The sequence below is a fragment of the Branchiostoma floridae genome, chromosome 10 (genome assembly GCF_000003815.2).
Source record: "Branchiostoma floridae strain S238N-H82 chromosome 10, Bfl_VNyyK, whole genome shotgun sequence".
Lineage (NCBI taxonomy): Eukaryota > Metazoa > Chordata > Leptocardii > Amphioxiformes > Branchiostomatidae > Branchiostoma > Branchiostoma floridae.
The window spans coordinates 10149350-10171578 of record NC_049988.1 but is presented as its reverse complement, the minus strand read 5'-3'; the positions used below and the strand labels follow the sequence as shown (position 1 = coordinate 10171578).

General features: G+C 38.5%; 2 protein-coding genes across 2 annotated transcripts in view; one reads left to right on the top strand and one right to left on the bottom strand.

Moving 5' to 3' along the window:
• LOC118424016 (serine/threonine-protein phosphatase 6 regulatory ankyrin repeat subunit A-like) overlaps positions 1–21464 on the bottom strand; it is a 35892-nt gene extending 14428 nt beyond the window's left edge. The window contains 15 exon segments of the mRNA XM_035832431.1: positions 73–136; positions 3198–3239; positions 4583–4665; positions 5159–5273; positions 5840–5918; positions 6289–6501; positions 7844–7876; positions 8658–8735; positions 9229–9293; positions 12001–12088; positions 14035–14235; positions 14685–14755; positions 16059–16137; positions 18043–18126; positions 21291–21464. Coding sequence (XP_035688324.1) covers positions 73–136; positions 3198–3239; positions 4583–4665; positions 5159–5273; positions 5840–5918; positions 6289–6501; positions 7844–7876; positions 8658–8735; positions 9229–9293; positions 12001–12088; positions 14035–14235; positions 14685–14755; positions 16059–16137; positions 18043–18126; positions 21291–21317 — 1322 coding nt within the window. The 5' untranslated portion in view covers positions 21318–21464.
• Positions 21465–22053: 589 nt separating this feature from the next.
• The window catches only part of LOC118424050 (bifunctional coenzyme A synthase-like), a gene marked incomplete in the record, with an annotated part of 6176 nt that continues 6000 nt past the window's right edge, over positions 22054–22229 (top strand). The window contains 1 exon segment of the mRNA XM_035832504.1: positions 22054–22165. Coding sequence (XP_035688397.1) covers positions 22076–22165 — 90 coding nt within the window.

Sequence of the window (22229 nt, the reverse complement as noted above, 5' to 3'; positions counted from 1 at the left end):
GTACAATGTCAGTACATCTGCATGACTTTTTTTGTACAGTGAATTTCAGAGAACGTTGTGTCATGTCCTTACCCTCCACATGCAGCAGCATGGAGACAGGTCCTGCCATTGTCATCTACTGCATCAATCTCAAAACCTGCAGAAAAAAAGGAGAGGCATTACATATGACAAGTGCAAGGGACAATAATGATCAGTTAACCTCAAGCTACTGTAAATGCATTTAAGTTTGCGGGGATTTAATTTCGTGGTAGTAGGAAAAGGGACTTTTCGCGGTGGATTTAAGTTCGCGGTAACACCATAGACTGCAGTCTAATACCATAATAGAAAAATGTTCGCGGTAGTTTTAAGTTCGCGGTGAAGTGGTCACCGCAAAAACTACGAACATTAATCCACCGCGAACATTTCTGCATTTACAGTATATCGGTTCAAAAGAGGAATGTCATTTTTTTACACATTATCAGGCATGTCTGCAGACCCTAGTTCTGGAAACATAGGACTTAACATGTGCAAGTAAGAGGTTATCACTGATTGCAGCAATTAGAAAATATGCAAAACAATGTTCAACATTTTGTTCACTTTGTTCACAATCAAGTAAGATATTGAAATCAAGGACAATCAATGTTTTTTTTACATGGTTTATCATTTAACTTTGTTTAGTTTTAATGGCACTAGACAAACAAAATATGCATCTGTACTAGCCTCCTTCACCGGCCTCTCTGGGAAGCTTGGCAATTTTTTTTTTGGGGGGGGTAGATCGCTTTTTAACCGGAATATGCCGGGAAAGGAATATATGCCGGGAAAGGAATATACACCGGAAAGCTTGTACGGGCTAGGCGAAATCGGCTTCCCAGTAGGCCTGCTACTTGTCGCTATCTACAAAGCCCTATTAAAAAACACTTATCACCATTTGGTATGGATGTGCGAACTTCCCGTCATAAACGCGTCCAGCACTGGCAGCCCGGCACACACCCCGTTGCGCGATGACCCGTAACTTTGTAACGGTCGTCGGGTCACGCATTTCAAAACACGGCTCATTTTAAAATGAGTACTTACCGTAGAAAAACTCCGCTGAAACTTCCCATCATGTACGAAAGAGCTTCCCCGAGTTGAGGGAAGGACAATCCCTGGCCATTGCTGCGGTCTGCGAAGGCAATGATTGTTTTGTGGGACTTGCTACAGTTCAAGGCAAGTCGCTCTGCTATCAGATTTTGCCGTCGATTGCCAGAGAACTCACCATGGTCATCGTCATCTCGCCACTTCATGCTTTGTTGCTGATCAGGCAAGGCTTGTTTGCACTACGTGTGGGAAATCTTTTTGTGTATTTTTCGAGATCGAGCGACCGTCTTTTTACGTAACTCTCGCCCCCCCTCCCCATTCAGATTGCCAGTCGGATCATCGATGGTGTATGAAAGTATGTTTTTAAACCCACTGGAAAAAATGTTTTTCACTGATCTGAAATGTAAGTTTTGCACGTGTATCAATTATTCAAACTGTTGTATCAATTATTGTGACTCTGGAAGTGACAAAGGCAGGCAGCGTGTGCACGGTTTCCGGTAACGTTACGTAGGTTTGTGGCACGCTTCGGGGTGGCCGTGCACTATTAACGTTGAAGTGTGAATTACTTCTCGCGGCAGTGTGAATAACTTCTCGCGAATACATTAATTGGCCGTCTGAAAGGCATTCTTAATCATTATTTCGTTTGTAGATAGCGACAAGTAGCAGGCCTACTGGGAAGCCGATTTCGCCTAGCCCGTTCAAGCTTTCCGGTGTATATTCCTTTCCCGGCATATATTCCTTTCCCGGCATATTCCGGTTAAAAAGCGAGAATCGATCTACCCCCCCCCCCCCAAAAAAAAAATTGCCAAGCTTCCCAGAGAGGCCGGTGAAGGAGGCTACATCTGTACATACATGTACATGGAACAATAGAGATACCAGTACTGACATAGTGAGCAAAAGTGAAATGTTATAAACTCATTGATATACTAGTACATGTACAGTCCACTTCAATGTCACTATTGAAGATGGGAGTTATTCAAGTGGAATCTTAAAATCATACAAGACCATTGCAAAAATCTTTGTTTTACCCACCTTGTAAAAAAATTTTTTTTTAACAGTCCTTAGCCCCTAAACTGTAGCTCACTTTATGGTACTACATTTCATTCATCATTTTAAGTGTCAGAAAATCACATGCGCAAATAGAGACCGGCTAGCTTGAACATGTACACAAATCATGCACAACATACAAGTACAAAACCAACATTGAAGCTTTTCATTGGCTTAGACGGAAAATCTGAAAAATGTTCACCAAGCAGAAAGCTTGCAGTACCTTTACATTCCCAAGCAAGGTATATGTACATGTTTTTGTATTGTGCTAATTTTAAGCTGTGATTGTAGATGCATGGAAGTGTATTAAGTAGTATATTGTGTGAAACATTGTGTTAAGTAAGGGGTTAGTAAACTAATATGGTATTTTAAGAGAGGAATGAATGGCCACAATTCTACCACAATTCATTTCGAAACAAAAATACCAGAAAAAAATGAATGCGTGTAAAATCTATTTCAACATATAAATGACAAACATTACACTTTTTCTAAAAAGCAAATGTAATGTTTGTCATTTATATGTTGAAATTTTTTTTTCATCAAACTTATCGTTTGTTGTCTTCATTTCCAACAAGAATTAGGCTCTTAAAATTCAAGAGGGTCAGCTCTCTAGAATTTGAACAATGGCTGGGCAAGTTAACTCAAAGATACTACCTTGCACAGTCAGTCTTTTCTAAATATAAGCTCATGGTATGAGGCTTGTACTTTCAAAAATCTATCTGACACTTAAGTTAAAAAGGCACAATGTCACATACACATTGTAGAATATGTTGTCACTATGATGTGTGTGTTGGATGCAGATGTACTCAAAGAAGATTAAGCAGACTGAGGAACTTAAGGAAGTCAAAACAATATAATGCCACAGAAAAAGCCCCTTATTCCTCATGGCAAACAATGGCTTGAGATGTCAAATTTGTCTGTTTCACCAAGATTGCTTGAAGGATACTGGTAGACCAACAGTGAATGATACCGATTGCAAATACACGAGACCAACAGTGGGATAAGGCTGTGCCAAAAGTAATGTGCCAAGAATCACAACATCTAAGATTCCACATGCCAGCACACGTCACCAGAACCACAGAAACATGGCTCACCCGTCAGGTCGGAGGTGACTTTCCCATCATCCTCTGGGGTGGCTGTAGCGTGGATGGAGCACAACTACTCAGAAAGAGGTCTCACACCAAGGTTAAAGAGGAAGCGCCACCATTTTCAATCAGTAATCACTTTCATCCTCTTTTAACCATTCAGTTGTTCTGTCTGATCATCCCAGTTGTTTTCCACCAGTATTGCGCCCTTGCTAAAGTGGTGTGTAATGCTGGATTGGTGCTGCATTGATGCTGGACTGGTATAATGGCATTTTGTTACTAATGTTACCTCAGTCTGGCACCAATGATGCAGTATTCTATTCGTTCAAGGCTTTGCTAGGCTTGACATTTTGTAATAATTGTGAAGTTACCATGGCAGTTGGTACCTATGCTGCACTACAGCAGAATAAAATCTTCAGCATAAGGGCCGCATTACACACCGTTTATGCCAGGGCTGGATGTGTGCTTGTTTAACAACTGGGGTGTTCAGAAATTTATAAGACCATTTTGATATCAAAAATTATTTCAAGAACTTTGATCTTAAATTTCGTCTTAGGATCTTTTTGTTTGAACTGGGGCAATGCAAATGAGATGCTAAGGAAAACAAACAAACAAAATCAAATATGGCACCCATAACCAATTAATTGTAACTGTAATAATTATAAAAGTTATAATTTCATCAGACAACACATTATATATTACTCATTCAGAAAGAAAATGGTAAAAATCTATATCAATTGTTAAATTTTTCATAGTATATTTGTGATAAAACTTTTGCTTCACTGTCAGAAATTCTTCAGAAAGAAAGCCAACAAGAAGCATGTGGTATGTAGATAGATCTGTGCAATATTATGCGTCATTGTGTATTACAGATTGGTAAGTGGTTGGTGTCATATGGATATGACTGAACCTTTACAGTTTATCAAAGTTATAAAAGTTAGAATTCATAGCAAAGGTATTAGATTTGTTAATGCTTTATAAAAGACTAACAGACAATGTATATGTTGTTAGTGAGAGTGTTGTGTAATAAGTAATTGGCCACAAGTTGTATCTCCAGATGTAGTGCACATGTAGCTGTCTTTGAAAAGCTGCAAGAAATAAGTGCTTTAAATTTTGCTGATGTAGCAACAGAATTCCCTTAGAGGTTTAAAGGTTAACGGCATGTCTGGGTTCTATTTAGTCTGGTTTTGGTAAGAGCCAGTAGCAACGGATTATCCTTCATTGTTTCATTACTCAAAAAAATTTCCCTTGTAACACAATTGTTACAGAATTAACCAGTGATGTTGCTATTTAGTGGAGCTGAAAGCTGAATGTATTATAAAGAATAGTTCTGCTCTGCTTGATACAGCAGTAAACAGTACTGTTTACAGACAGGAGCTGCCCCTTGTCCTTACCACAGGAGATCAGCTTTTGGCAGGAGTCCACGAATCCGCTGAGCGCTGCCAGGTGAAGGGGGAGCATTCCATTAATCCCTCTTCTGTAGGGTGACACAGAGGTCAAACATTGTCAGATTTCCAAACACATAAAAATGATTAAAACACTTGTTTACACAAGAACATTGACAACTCAAGTTTCTACAATGAGACCTAGAATGGAGGATATTATGAAGACACATCTGCATTTATTTTTAACATCAACAAACCGATTTACAGCACCTTCCATCTGCTCCTCATAGCTTACGTAGCCTTTGTGGCCTATTATGTACATATGTGTAATATAGAATTGTTTGTTTGTTGTGTCTTTGTGGGTCAGCCGTCATCAGCTTGCATAGCCTACCTAGGCTGGCCCAGTGTAATGATTTGTTGTCATTTTCAATAAATAAATAAATGAAGACACAGTTCTGTTGTGTTGACTACTACTTGCATCTTTTCAAACTAAGAAAATATGCTTCTATGAATTCTTGACTTTTGGAAAATCTTAGAAACATCTTCTATACTAATGCTTCCTGTGTTTATATTTCCCAGACAAACCTTGTATGGTCGGCCCCATTAGCAATGAGAGTTGTGATGAGCAGCTCATGTCCGTAGCGAGCAGCGATGTGGAGGGGGGTGTTCCCATCCTTGTCTTCACAGTCAATCTCAGCACCTGCACAACATAGGTGGATGGGTGGGTGGGAATTCAGTCTTCTGCAAACTACATGTACTTACAACACTTCATTTCCCTTACTTATGGGTGTTCTGATGAAAATTAAAAAGGACTTTTCATGTCACTTGTAAGTAAATTTAGCGGACAGTAGCTTCAACAGGAGGTATGGGCACTACAGGGGGCATGGACATTACAAAGGGTAACAGACAGTACAGGGGCTACAGGCACTACAAGGGGTATGCACAATGCAGAGTGGGTACAGACATTACAGGGGTTATGATTGCTACAGGGTGCACTGACAAAAAGGGGTTAGTACTACAGAGGTACATATACGACAGTAGGTACAGACACTGGTTCGGAGACACTATGGGGTATGGAGATCAGAGGGGATATGGACAATACAGGGGGTAACTATACTTCAGGGGTACGGACACTACATTTTGATCTTCCAACCCAGCCAACCCGGCCAACCTTGGAAATACAATGAAAGTGTTTCGTGTGTGATGTGTTTTAACAGAATATCTAAAAGTGTTTCAGGCACTCTGTTGGAGCAGAAGACTACCCACCATGTTGAATGAGAGTCTGCGCCCTGGTGAACCTGCCATGGAGAGCTGTCATGTGGAGAGGTGTTCTACCGTCCTTCGCCTGGGGGTCAGACAAGTACTGTTTCATTACATGGACTACAAGAAATAGTCTTTATGCAGTCATATAGTGATTATAAGACAGAAGAGATTCCTACAATGTTAACTTGCTAAAATGCCAATGAAGGTTAGATATCCAGGTAATAAGATATGCCTTAATGGCTTAACTTTTTAATAGCTTTTGGATAAACCTCCTTGGATTTGCATGTATTTTGCCAACCTTAACTCCAATATCCAATATAAATTATTTCAACTCTTAATCAATGTCATATAAGAATCTACAACCCACCGTAAGTTGTGAGACTGCACCAAGTCTTGGTACTGTAAAACTTAAAGAAATACACAGAACTAAAAGACCCTGTAGGGTCACTGACCTGCACATTGCAGTCAGCTCCCTCGTTAACCAGCAGCTCCAGACACAGAGCACCATGGGAAGAGGCTGCGGCAAAGTGCAGCGGAGTCTGTCCGCGGTGGTTCATGATGTTGACGGACGTGCCGAACGTTAGCAGCTCGTTAACTACCACGTCCTGGCCGTTATAGCAGGCCACGTGAAGCGGAGTGTTACCGTAGTAGTTGGGCGTGTCAATCTGAAAGATAAATGAAATATTCTCTTAATACTGAATCAGCATTACAAAATTACAAAGTCAAGTGCAAAGGACCGTGCAACCTGGAGACTTCTAACGGAGCAGAGCAAGGGGCAGTCCCTGGCCTAGGCACTTAGGCATTACAAAATCTATTCCTATATTCATTTTGCAGTTGATAACATCAATGAAAGCATGGAAGATTTTCATCATAAATAAAATGTATCAAACATGTGCCTAAATACTAGTAGTATGTTTGATGTCATAAACTGAATGAGAGAAGTATCCACATTTTCGTAAAATGAAAATGATAGCAAAATCAGGAATATATATGAATATAGAAGACACTGGACTTCACATATAGAATTTATGAAATCAATGTGATTTTTCAATGTCCTTCATAGATAAAAATACAATGGTCAGTATTTATGCGTAATAAACATTTCAATTTCCATATTCACTTTAGTTAGTATTTGGACAGGGAATCAAAACACAACATGCAAACTGATTTGAAAAATCATGTATACAGACCAGACATGCATAAGATCCAGTATTTCAACTCTGCAGGTACCATACTCTTTGTCTGGTAAAGTTAGTATGTGGACAGGGAATCAAAACACAACATGCAAACTAATTTGAAAAATTACGTAACTATACAGACTGGACATGCAGTTAAACTGTGACATAGCTAGATCTATACATGTTCATAAATACTCATGCAGGAATGTGCCAATGAGTATAAAGCAAGCAATGAACTACCACATGAACTATGTCACTGAACAAATACGGTAACAGCAGTTTTAATGTCAGTGTTAATGTCAGTTGAGTGTCTTCCTGTTAGAAAAATAGTTACACTAGTCAGCCATGATGCATTTATCATTGAGAATGTTGTGTTTTAAACCTTCAGCCCTATCTAAATTAAATGCTGCCTTTCTGGCTTCAAGTACACAAACATGCAAATTGTCAGACACTTTCGAGATCAAAGAATTTGTTCAATTTTGTAAGAACTTCTAACACTAACTGAAGCATTGGTGTCATGTATATCATTGGGGTCAAGTTTTGAAATACCCTTTTCAATTTGTGTCAAGACATTTTGAAGAGTAACATATAATAAAAAGGTTATTGTGGATAATATCTGACAGAGCTAAGCTTGAATTCATTTTAACACTTCACCTGCAAAACTGCAAATCTGATACAACTATGACAAAAGGTATCACCATAGCATTGTGGATGAGCATGCAAGTGCAATAGGTCAAAGTACAGAGTGCAAAGGTGAGATGCCTGCATGTATCAGCCCCAGCCAGCCTATGGTACTGTATGTAGTAAAGACACCGCACACTGTACTTACATCCACGTATGTTCTAGAAAGTTTGGACACAGACTGACAGGGAGGTAGGCATGAAAAGAAATGAATTCAGTTCACAGGATAACAGTATGTACAATCAGGAGCAAGTCTCATAGTAATGCCCTCCTTGTTGATTTGGCAAAGACTTGCATGTTTGTATGGGCATGATTGCAGGACTTGAACCAAAGAGATTGGAAACTCCAAGCCAAAAACTGATTTTGAGATTGCAATGTTTTCACAAGCATCACAGAGCAGTGACTGACTAGAAAATGCAAGGCATATCCAATGATACACAATACTACTACATGTACTTGTCAAGTAGCCATCACAACTACATTTTGCCGAAAGCCTAATCTGAATAATTTTCGTATTCATTATGTGCATGGTGAGCACCAGTGCATAAGAACCAAAAATCTTCCTTCTCCACGTATAACACATTCCCTACAATAAGCATTTGCCCATCACCTCTTAACTATGCATACAAGCATTGGTTCCAAGACAATTAAGATACAAAAAAGACTGCAAATAAAATTTGTATATTTTTGTTCAGAGACTTACAATAAAAATCTTCAACTCTAAAAAGTCTAATGCATTCTACCAAAAGCAGCTGTTCTGGAAAAGAAACATTCTTGCCAAATGATAGCTACTACAAAAGATATGGGAGGACACCAAACATTCCGAATGCTACTTTGCGACCTGAAAGCTTGGTTTTCTACTATTGCATACAGGCAGGCTATTTTCTTCAGTAGTATATAAAGTAGACACACTTTTTTGCAAACTTGAAAGTTTGGTAAAATTAAGAACTAAAATGTCCTACCTCAACTCCAAGATCCAATAGCATTTTCACCACTGTGATCTGTCCACTGGAGGCTGCTGCATGTAGGGGCGTGTACATCTGTAACCATGGAAACAAGAGACTCAAAGTAAATATGGCAAACAGTTCAGAGGACAGTGTTTTACATCTCAATTCCACTCCATCCCCTGGAATGCCAGGAACGTTGAGGACTCTATATCAGCATTCCAGGACTTGTAAAATGCATCTAAACCCCATCATTTGGAAGATGTAATATAATTGTGAGAACTCACATCAAATTCAGAGACACACTCAAAACTGCCAGAGAAGACCAGTCAGTGGACTAATATAAAATCACGCCTTTATGGACAGGCAGTCACTTTATGCTTCTTAATGCTTGTTACAATGGGAAAATGAGCTCACATCGGTCAGCTGATCCTTATGTACATGTACAGGTGGTCACTTAGTATAGGTTTGACTGTACAATATTCATATAGTCTGTTAGCATCATGTACTGTACAAATGGACAGCAAAGAATACTTTTCACTAAGCTTTAAAGTCTAGATTGACTGTAAGAACAAGGTGCCATACCAACCTTTTTATCCTTACAGTTGAGCTCTGCTCCATGGTTCACCAACACTTTGACCACCTCCACATGACCTATGACATTCAGGGTCAAAGGTCAGTCAGAAGCAATGATGGTGAAGCATTTTACAGGGGGCAAAAACAACTACATTGTACATTGTTATAAAACAAAATTATTGAGACCTTGACAATACCGTGCCATAAAAAAATTGATATGATTTGTTTTGTGGGGAAACAATTGTTTCAAAAAATGTTTTGGTCAGAAAAAAAAAATGAATAGTTTTCTATTATAGTGCTTTTTTTCCTTACCAAAATTAATGGTATCAGGTAGGAAAAATCCGATTTGTGTGGATCATTAAAAACCATATTTGACCATTGAAGTGAACATCTTATGCTGTTTTAAGTGTCAAAACTTCCTTGGTCACGGTACCCATGCAAACTTTCAGATTGACAGTTGACAAACAATTTCAGCAGTTGCATTAAAATCTAAAATAGCATGCATTCACAGAAAAAGCGATAACAGCTTTATTTTGACTTCACGAACAGGCAAAAATAATGTAAAAAGTGGGAACATCCAAAGCTGATTGACAAATTGTGCACAAACTCTAGAAATTTAAACTTGTTTTATCACATTGTTCCTTTTATACTGAACATACATAGCGCTTACAGATATGGGTAATTAACATGTACATGTAAGCCTTGCAAGCTACAAGAGGCAATCATGGTGATGGCAAACAAAGGCTAATAAAATGATGCATGATTGTGTATCAGTCTTAACATATCCATATAGTACTGTCAAAGCTCTGAGAATGCACTGTGTTCTTATACAGCCACATACTCAGCAGTGATACTTACTTTAAAATTGCAGTGATAATAAATTCATCAAAGTGTGCAATCTAATCCATAATAAGTGCAACTTCAGTACATTGACAGAGCTACAGCCATGTATAGTCAGCTATTTTTTTGTATCTTATATATAAAGAACAAAAAAATTTGTGCGTAAAAACAAGATTCTCTTCAGGCTGGTTCAACTTGTATTGGTGATGCGAGTCGAGCCATTGGGTGAGATGTGTGTGAGTTTGTTAGTTGGTGTGTCCGTGCAGGTTACATACATGGGAGTTACTAATGCTATGGTGAAATATTGTAACATGAAGCATGCAGTTATACACCATTAAATAAACAAGATGCATATAATAGGTCAGTCATTTACAGTCCACAGTTTTTAAGATACTCTGTACATCTGTATGTACTTCTTGTTTTTGAGGATTCACAGCAATAAAACCTGGTCTAAAATGAGGAATTCCAAACTAGTCAAAATACAGTGATGATTTTTTTATAAGTTTCATGGAGAACAAAAATTAATTTCCTGGATTTTTCTGAAAGTAGATTGATTTAAGGTTTGATCAGCCTTTGTTTTGATATATATATGGTTTTCATATAATAAAGGTGCAAAACATAAAAAAATAGCGTGATTGTAGGATGTCTCATTGACATTTAAAAAAATCACAAATTGCAGTCGTATACATCCAAATCAACTTTGATTATCAAATGAACATAAAATTCTTTCCCATGGGTAAATCCTTTAAGATCCCATTACAAGTTTCCCCCACGATTTTCAGATTCTTTTCAAACTGGCTGTCTAATTGTTAAGTCCTCTAATTTCTAAAACACTCCTCTTGGAAGGAACTGAACTCACTCCAGGCTGGGGTTGATGCTAGACTAAACACCTGTATATATGGACATGTAGTAATTACACTCTTCAAATATTTCCAAAACAGGATAAAAGAATACAAAAATTTCTGGTAGATCCAAACATTTTCGTACGTTCGTGTGTAGTACCATGGAAAGACTTCTTCACCTCTTTCAGCCATTGAAAACAATTTTTCCAAGTTTGTTATTTTACTGTTTTCTTAGCTTCATTCAACAAAAAATTGTCATAGCTAATGCTATATGTTGTGTGCATTGGCCAGTTCAATTTTGTTTTAAGTTTTTCAAATTTCTTTGCATGACTTGACTTCAAGATTATGTAGTAACATGGCGTCGTTCTTTGTTACACAAGGAGTGGATTGGATTTGAATAGCCTGTAACCCCAGCCACGTGAGACAGGCCAGGGACAAACTGTACTGGGTTAAATAGCACACCCCTTACCCATACAGGAAGCGTAGTGCAGAGCCCTGCGATCCAGCCTATCATATGCATTGACATTAGCCCCCTTTTCCAGCAGAAGAACCACCATCTACATTGGGGGGCGGCACATGTTAGAGATAGGAGAGAGAAGAACCTGCTATTGGTCAGTGCTGATCAGGTCAAGTCAGGTCAGAGGTCAAAGGTGAATAGCTTGAGAAATGGTGCTGTGTTGGTTAGCACATTAAATCTGAAATATTTCAGTCTCTAGACTTGATGACAGTGATTAACAAACTGTTACTTTGTGAGTTTTAATAACCAAATTGTACAAAATGGTGTTATGAAATTTAAAATGGCTGCCAATAGAAACGTACCTGTATGGAATTTAGAAAGTGCTCATTTCAAATGCGGATGGGTGATTATCACAATGGACCAGAATAATATGTGTAAGTGATGTTACATCACATGACTGCTATATGAAATGATAAAAGTGTTGCATTGTGTTGTTTTCCAATTTCTTAGTAACGTTACAAAAGGATTCTTTTCCCAGTTTCAGAACTAACTAGCACCCCTCCATTCCTCAAGCTTCCCCTATACCTGAGAAGATCCCCTGTGAAACAAAACACAACAGCTACAGTCAGATCCTTAGCCTCCTTACCCATGTAAGTTGCAAAGTGTAGGGATCTGCGATCCTTCTTGTCGAAGGCATTGACATTCGCACCCTTGGAAATCAGTAACGCCACCATCTGACAGGAAGGGGTACAGCATGCAGGACGGAGAGGTTGGCGGGTGGAAGGGCAGGTGGGGAAGAGGACAGACAGGTGAGTATAAGGTGTTCATATACACTACTCTGTAGACACCTATAGTGTACTTCTGATGACTTGTGAGATGTCATAGCAAGTCGTCTCTCTTGTGACTTCTGTGTCTGGTGTCTTGTCTTTCATCTCAAACTAGTACACACTTTTTGTCTTGAACTTCATCAAGGTTGGGGTTGCAAGTCAGGCCATTAAATCGCAGCACAAATCAATTTTAGGTCAATGGCAATAGGGGAGTTAGTGCATTTGGTCAGCACAGTACAACTTAGGCAATTGGGCTGGCCGCAACATTGACAGCAAAACACCACAAATAAGCTTTAAGGTAAGTCACAGGAGAGACTGACATTGCCGTGTTTTATTATTACATTATGTGACAGTAAAAATGACCATGTCTGCAGACCGCCTTCATTGTGAATATGCACCAACAAGCTAGAGGTTCTACCTGAGGAAAGAGAGGTAAGAAATAATCATGTGAAAGTTGTAGGCTATAGTGGAGAGAAAATTTGGAGAGTGTGTAGTGCATTGTATGATGATGGGAAACAACTCAGCAAAATGATTCTGACTCGCCATGCACCGTCATGCATAGCTGCAACATGGTCATTTCTACATGCCACATCACAATGCATCACAATGACGTATAAACAAAAATGAAATACAAAGCGCTAACAGGTGGTTTGACCTTTGACCCTACCCATCTTACCCTGTACTGCAGCCCAGTGAAGTGATCGGCGGCCATGTTTGTCCAGGGAGTTGACCCTTGCCCCCTTTGAGAGCAGGAGCTCTACCATCTACATACATGTAGCAGCAATGCACGATTACACAACACTTCATAGAGCTCCATCGGCACACTTAGCAAAAGCTATATTCTCGACTCATGCATATACAGTACAAACACGTGCATGTAGAACAAGAGATCAGTTGTATGGAAGTGTCAAGCTACATGCATGTTGAAAAAGAAACATTTCAGAAATAGTTTTTATGTCAGAGACCCTGGCAGGTTCAGAAAGAAATTTCAACTTCCTTTCAGTTTTGCTGACAATGGCAATTTTGAATAGCAGAAAGGACATACCAGTCCACAGTAGGTTTATAATCTTTTAAGTTTTAAATCTGTTCAATCACACAGATTCATCTAAATAAGCATTGTGCAAATTTACAAGTTCATTGGAAGCTAGATGAAAAATGTGTATCGCTTAGGCCCAAACACATTTGAAGTTTAAAGGATTTCAATGTTACATCTACATGTATAGAGGTCTTCCTATTCTGATCCCTGGCCCCAAATGTCACATTCAAAATTGATCTTGTGTCTCATTGTTACCTATGGTCTTTACACCAACAAAACTCCTTAATCCACCTTTGCTGTTTTTCATACTAACCAGCAGTAACGCTAGTTCACCTTTATCCGTGGGATACCCCAAATCCGTTGTTTTTGAAAACAGGGTATTTATGGTTATCAAGTCGATGGATATTGCAATGTTTTGAAAATAGCCACAATATTTTAAAAATTCAACATGTTGAAAACCACCGTGCGTGGACGTGATATCTGCAAATACCCAGCTTTTAAAACAACGGATTTAGGTTACCCAACGGATAAAGGTGAACTAGCGTTACATCCTTCCAGTCCTTCACAAATTGAGAAGTAATCATATCTCTTGGAGTTTGGGACCAAAAATAACGAATCGAGTATACTGGCTTCATTTCAAAACCTATCTTTGCATGTGTCTTACAAAAAAGAACTGCTGGTTGAAATACATTTTGTACATTTTTTATCTTCTTTTTGAAGGCCTGGAAGAAAATGCTGCTTTTACAAGATAATTCACATAAGACACACCCAGCACACTTAAACTGTGCCATCCTGTAGTGTTAATGTTTGTACTCACATCTGTGTGACCGTTAAACGCTGCGTGGTGCAGGGCAGTTCTTCCAGCCCTGTCGGACACGTTCACGTTTGAAAGGAGAGGAATCAACGCCTCGGCACAGCCAATGGCGTTATTCGCCGCGGCCACATGGAGCGGCGTCTGCCAGTTTTTGTCCCGTGCGTTCACATCAGCCGAGTGCTTTAACAGCATCCTTACTGTGTCCTGAAATAGCAGGGTGAGAAATTGGTTTGTGCTGCAGGGCCAATTGTAATGAAACAGGGCCTGGGCAGCACTTGATTAAAAGAAACAATTTATCTTTCTAGACACAATAAATCACTGAGTTTGTGTCCCCATTCAAGGGTACACCTTGTGTATTCCAGCCCTGACTCTACATTACTTATACGAATGTCATCTGCAGAAAATCTAGCGGACAAAAAAGATATGGGATATAACTAAGGCCACACCAATCTATTTCCTTGATTCTTAGAGTCAGACATGTCAAAGTGACAATTTAGCAAGCAGTCAGGATAAAAACAGAAGGCTTGTAGAAAAAAAACTTGAAACTGTATTATCATGACACTGCTCTCAGACTCTGTTTTCAACTTGATATTTCAATTTAATCTTATAATACTTGATATTTTCTGACGTAACAAGTCCAATGCTGTTCTTACCTCACTCTTGGCAGCACATGCCCTGTGGAGAGGTGTCAACCACCTGCTGTCTTTGGTATTCACACGGGCACCTGCAAGGGATTAAAACAGATGCCATGTTTAAAAGAAAAAGACAGAGTCAGTCAATAACGAGGAAGAAAATAAATGGTGGGGCTATGTTCTACAAAACCTGTTCAAGTCAAATTCTTATCTAGAATCCTAGCCTAGATAATACTACAAACAACATTCTGTCTATTATACTATAGCATCAAAATCTATAACTGCTTAAACCCCAGCTATTACTAATAAGTTCTCAGCTAGACTATTGTGATAATCCTAGTAGGATTCCCATAAGAAACAGATAAATCATTCAGACTTTAAACCCAAATGGTGGCCTAAAATAACACAAACTGATCACAGCATTTCCCTGCAGGTAAGCCACCCTAAAGCCAGCATGAATATCACCTACAGCTATAGCATACATCACCATGGATATAAAAGGTTCCTGGAATAGAAAAGGGCAGTAATGCCTCCTCACAGGATGGCTCAATGCCAGGGGAAGGTGTTAGCGTTAGCACTGCCTCTGGCTAAGGTTCCACAAACCATTACATCAGCCTTCCATCAGCTCCCCATCGTAATAAGGCCAGCTCTGATGGGCGATGGAACGTCCCAAATGGACGGCCTGAGCTTTGTGCATCAGCATGACCTTATCAGCTACAGGTAGAACTGAATTCCAATGAGCGGAAAGGCAACCTTCTTGTCTCCTTTAAATTCTTTTTTTATTTTCTGTTGATTATGTTGAACAGAGTACTTCCTGCTCAATGAAAATTTTTTCAAGGAATTGTAGGCTTATACTTATTGGCTGGTACTGTATTCTCAAACCTTATCAGCTACAGGTAGAACTGAATTCTAATGAGCGGAAAGGCAACCTTCTTGTCTCCTTCAAATTCTTTTTTTTTTCTATTGATTATGTTGAACAGAGCACTTTATGCTCAATGAAAAATTTTAAATAATGGAATATTAGGCTTACACTTATTGGCAGGTACTGTATTTTCAAACCTGAAAATACAACCTAACCACCTATTCTAACTACCACTTATTGAAACACCCAAACAGACTAATGCTAGTACTAGTAGGACTGAAGAATCTTCAAACAGACCTCGATGAGCTTAGACATTCAAGTAGAATATAATACAAAATGAATCAACTAGTAGATAGATTGTAAATGAGTCAAACATTCAGAGACTATTTAAAATCTTTCATCAGTGACTGTGCAATGATAATGGATGATATCTAAAACGTCTGACTGTTTAGAGAATTTTTCAGTTGCTTGATTCATTTTGTGTCAATTCACTTCAACAACGTTACATGTACCAGATACTGCACAAAACCTACCACTCAAGATGAGCAGGTTAACGATCTCGGCCTCCCCACAGTGTGCAGCTGCATGGATGGGACTGCGACGCTCAACATCCTGGACACAAGAAGGCAAGTCAAGCCTTTATTTAGTCTACATGGCTTGTAACACCAGAAAGGAGATGTGAAAAATCATAATAATACATGTACATGTTATAGACAAGTACTAGTAAAGATAGGATGATGATGATGAAGACATTGAGCATAATTAACAGTTTTTTTGTCATGGCCTTATTTATTAAAACAAAAGCGAATTTAATAACAATTACAATAACATTAGTTATCTGACAATTTTTTTATTATTTTCAACTTTCGACATTTGCTACAAAAATTCGGCCAGCAAAGCCAGAAATGTGACATCAAAAACATTATAATATTATGTTCTAGACAAGTACTAGTAAAGATAGAATGATGATGATAATGACATTTAGCATAACTAACAATTTTTTTTGTAATGACCTTATTGATTAAAACTAGTACAATTAACATAAATTGTCTTACAATTTTCAACTTTTGACTTTTGCTACAATTAGATTCGAGATTTGAACATTTGCATATCACAATTTTGATTTGTGGTACGTATGATGCCATTGAAAGTTTGTGCTGCGTGTCTTCATGGATCACTTATTTACATTAGTGGGACCGCGTGGCGCAGTGGCAGCAGATTCGGCTCGAGGTGAGGTGGCGGGTTCGAATCCGACTGCTGTGTCACCGATCTTGTGCCCTTGAGAAAGGCACTTTACACGACTTTCCTCACTTAACTCAGGTGTAAATGAGTATCTAGCTGCGGCTAGTGGCCTAATTGCCGGGGCTTTGTGGCCGAGACAGGCCTTAGGGGCATGTTCGGGCATGATGCACCCGCCATGACACACGAGTTGCGCAATCGGGGGTAGGAGGAGCCCCTTACATCCTTGGTCGGAAGTTCTCCTAGGAGACGGAAACTCCAAATAATAAACCTGCATCTGCTGGGGCCGTCTTACGAGGCAAACAGTTCTGTCCCTGTAGGACTTAGTGCGCCAGTAGACGAGAGGGTGGAGAAGGGAGTGTACACCCCTCCTTCACCTTAAAAAGTCACGTGCAGGCCAGGCAGACTGGTCGTCTAATCAACCTTGTCTGCCTACCATTGATCTTCGGATACGAAGAAACAGCCATCATCATTATTTACATGAAGCGCTCTGGGAGACTTGGCTGTCAAGCACACAGGAGATTCTCCAAGAGGGTGTGAAACAAACATCCGAGGTGTTAATCTGTTGTTAACCACCTTTCAACAGATTGCAAGCTGAGAACATTCACTAGTACTTTACACCTCTTTATATATTCATTAACACTCTATTTGATATGTCAAAACAATTAGATTTAATGTCTTGCAATGATAAAACCACTTAAAAATACCATTACAAGCCCAATGTGGAAAATTCATTTCTAAGAATTTCTCAAAGTTTTTCCTGGTACCAAATTATTATCATTCACAACTACATGTACTAGTAAGCAAACTCTGCCAAAAAAGGGACTGTCAGTGCTAACTCTATGGCTAAGGAAAACACAATAATGGCACTTTGAAAGTGTTTTTTTTCCAGAATTTGAGTGATGCAGATGTTATTGCAAGTGTTTAATTAAGCAGGAAAACAGATATCCACAACCCACACAAATTTTCCAGATGTAAAAATAAGACTTGTTCACTGTAATAACATGTTGAAGCCAGGAAAAACAAATGTGTGTTTTGCAGGAACCTAAACTAAATCTGGGAAATACTGTACATACAAAGCTGCAGGCAATCAAAAGACTGAGTGTACATGTCAAATCTCATTCAGATTTTAAGAACAAATCTTTAATCAGGATGAACTTTCTTACCTAGTTACATTATCATAGTGGAAGAAACTACAGCTACATGTATGTTAATACTACTGTAAAACTTAATAACAAAGCTATCTCAATATTCAAGAATGATCAAATCTTTTTATACCTGATAATTGATGTCTTCCTTCTTGTAGATGAGCGCTCGTACCTCGTCTGCATCGCCATGGAAACAGGCCTGCACCAAGGGAGGCTACAGAGAACAAAAACCAATCATTAGGTTTTACGTGCATTGATGCCTGTATCTGAGTGATAGTTTGCTGTGTAATAATCATCTGGTGTCGATCATCCACTGCACTTCTTTACTGTATTTTTCCTTCATACACATAATAGGAAAGTTGGAAAAGTTAAAATATCATGATATGTTGGATGTTTAAAATCAAGTTGGGTACAGTACAGTATAGCACAGTTGCAGGACAGAAAAGCAAGAACCAGAAAATAAATTGAAACATTTTCAAAACGTACAAATTGTTGTCAATTGCAATGTTTTTTGTTGTTTGTTGTTTGTGTGGCCTAAGAAGAACTGACCAGCCACAGCCACTATGTTTGAGTACTAATTACATGTATTACACTGTCTCATATGAGGTTTGATTAATTTGATAGCTAATTTTGATAAAGCATTTGACAGAGTTATATAGGGGAGCTTCCGCCACGTAGCAAGGCCATGGATACTAGTACATCATTGTGATACGACTGTACAAACAGTTCACATAACCCCTATCCAGCAGACTCCAAATGTCAGTATGGGCCTATATAATTTCAAGTGAATGATTCATCATCAAAATTCTCACTCAGAAGTATATTCAGTTACATCCAATAATAATGTAAAAACAAAAAAAATCGTGCCATCCACAACATTGAGTTGTACTTGTGCATGAGCTAATTTCTCTAGAGCCTAATCAGCTGCAATCACCAAGGGACATGGTATCTTTCCCTGACTAGTGGAGGCTGTGATGAGTATTGACAATATTTCCTGTTACTACATACTTAGCATTGCTAACTACCAGCTGTTGCTATACATGACATCCAGGACTAATTGTGGCCACTTGAGTTCTATTTCTTACTGCTGAACTCAGGATTTAGTCCAGAGTATTGGTAAAAAATATAGCTACGATTGCTCAGTCAGTGATAAATATACTTGGCATGCTGAAGCCATGTACATTTTCTGGGTGGAGCCTTTGGAAAGAACATGTTTCTCAATAATTATGGTTGTAAGAAAATAACAATAGATTGATAGAACTACCAATGAAGATTTTGATGAACTTTTCTGATGAACTTTTCCGTGTTTCACTCCCTACAGTGAGGAAAACTATTAACATGAAAACATGCATGTAGTATGATGTGTAGGCAACTTTTAATTTTTAATTTTAGATGCACCTTTCAGCTATGGATGCTAGTTCGTTTTGTCTTACTATGCTTTCAAAAACAATCTTCTGTAAACATTTGATTAATATGTATCAAATATTTTGCTCCCCCAAAGTACAGCTAGAAGCATTTTAAGACCTAGAATAATGACTTCCATTAAAGCAATTTAGTTTTATTTCTTTCTCTTGAAAGAAAAAAAAAATGTATCTTTGTTAAAGTGAAATAAACTTAATGACAGGAATCAACTATTCAAAACACATAATTTCTACCATTACCTGTACTACACCTCACTAACACATAAACGGTTGCATGCAAACTGAAAGAAAATGGCGATGCATTAAAATACCTATACTTAATCTTACAGTTACTCATTCAGCCTTTCAGGTGAACTTTTTTATGGGGGTCATTTTGTAAGAGCCAGTCTAGTCCAGACAAAGAAGATTTATTGATCACTCTACAGTCAACCAGCTATTTTGAAATGTCTGAGTGCCACGCCCAACAAGGCAGAATGTCCTCCTTTCAAAATGTACAGATTATGTATTGAAATGAACTGCCAGTTTATTCACAATGAAGAGTGCAAGGAATTAAAATGTCCTGAAGTACAGTAAATTCAGTTGTTTTCCCAGTAGTTTATTGCATACATGTAGAAGCCAAAGGAGTCTTTTGTTTAAGTTGCTGTTGAAGTAGTCAGTAATATAAAGCATATGTGTTTTGTGGTGTCAGGAAGTTGCAGTGGAGAGGCCACCAAAAAATACAGGAAAATAAACCACGATGAAAAAACAAAGATTTACAGTAATAACTGTTTTGGAAATTTGGAAATCAATTTCTAGAGATTGACTACAGATATTGTATTACCGAATGTCCAGTCTTTATGTCTTCTATCGACAGTACAATGTATACAGTTTTAGCAATGACATTATGTGAACAACAAGCTACTATAGAAACAGCTGGGAGATTATCTGGCATTTGGACTTGTGCCATTGTTTGATAAGACACTCTACCAGTACTAATGAGATCTACATGGTACAGTAAATCTACAGTAAGGATTTAGACTGCCCATGTACAAAGAAGAAGAAGCATCTGTAAAATTTCCCTTTGCCATACCAGCATACACCAGCTTCTGCAGTGTGACCTTCACGTTGAAAACATCACATAAAATTGGCAGTTTGATGCCCCTCATTAGAATAAAAACATTCACATTGCATAAGAAATCTAAAATAAAACACACCCTGTATTTTTTATGCTCCTAAAGATGTTAAGTACACAGCAAACAGACCACTTGAAAAGTTACATCACAATTCAAAATCAAACATAATTGTTTGAAACACAATATCCTTGTGAACTAAATCCATAAATACATAAGGTTACATATGAGAGCTTTGGGCACATGTTCTAATTACCTCTGTACGTGCTGGAAATTAAGTAACTCAGTTTATTTTGGTGCAATTTCCATATTCATGCTCATTTATGTTGTCTTGCTTGAGCGGAAAATCATTAACAATTAGCCACACCCCCCTCTTATCAAATGTACATTTTGATAACGAAACGTCGGCTGGTAAATTTTGTTTACTGTCTCTCAGACTGCTGGCCATGAGACATAGTAAACAACGACGCAGTAGATTGTAAAGAATTTAGCATTGATGGACAGAAGGGCAGGGCCAGGTCAGAAACTTTGGGGGACACACCAAAAACAGGGTGGGAGGGCGGCCGGACAAAATAACAGGAAGACGTCGCGGAATTTTCCTTTGCACGGAAAGTACACTGTTTAACGGTGAACTACAGAGGCAGATGACAAGGACGGAAGCTATTACGGCACAGGAGATGATATTAACCACATAATTGGCGAGGAATTCGATTTACCGCATTAATCTTTTAGATCATGTTTCAGGGAAAAGCGATCAGACGAGACTGATTTGATGCAATTTACTGCCCTAGTATTCTCCGACATAAACACCTACAACAACGTAATAAAAGCAGTAGAATGCACCATACCTCGTCCACAAGCTGTTGAATAACCATGTTATAGGATGGCACCGCGCGATCGCCGCTGTCTGGTGCGGTTTCTGCGGTAGAAAGGCGGAAATTTCAGGAAAATACGGAGACGAACTTTTCACAACTGCTCCGAATCCTTACCGCCATCAATGTCTGAAATTACGAAACACGATTGGCTGAAACTCGTCACGTGATAATATAGGCTATAGGTGAAAGGTCATCACCTGGCAGGTCAGTCAGGACAGGTGAGGACATGAGGAACTCCTCACAGCGTTTTGTATGGGTCTTGTATGAAATACTCAGAAATAATAGTGATTTCCATCGTAAAGTATGTTCATTTGTAGTGATAAGTTGTCTTAGAAGTTGTGTTTTAGGTATGATGGGCTATTGATGTCATTTTTGCCAAGGGAATCATGCTGATGATGCTCTCAGTCAGATCGAGTCTCCCAGATTTGTTGGCCACTTTTATGAATGGATTTTTATAAGTCTTGAATGAAATTCATTATGAATATGTGAATGATCGTTCTGACATCTTATATTTTCTCACAAGTCTTTCCTCCATATTTGTGCTTACTCATGACTTTCTCTGTGAAAACATTTTTAGTTGATGAGCATGGATACATTCAATAAAGTATGTCTTCCAATTACACAAAGATTGGTACAGTTTAACATTTTTTATTTATTTATTGATTTAATTTTGAATTATGAATCATTAGTTGTTCCCAATTTGATTTTCATGTGTTTTGTGTCATCTCTTCACAGATATTCGGCACAGTGGCCATGCAATGCAGACAGCAACTTCTAAAGTCTTTCATAAAACTAGATCAAAAATCACAAGAATACTCCACTCCACTAAACTTTTCAGGAGTAAGAGCATTCCATCAGTACATTCACAAAGCGTACCAGAAATCTCATATACTACAGACGTTTTGTCTGCCA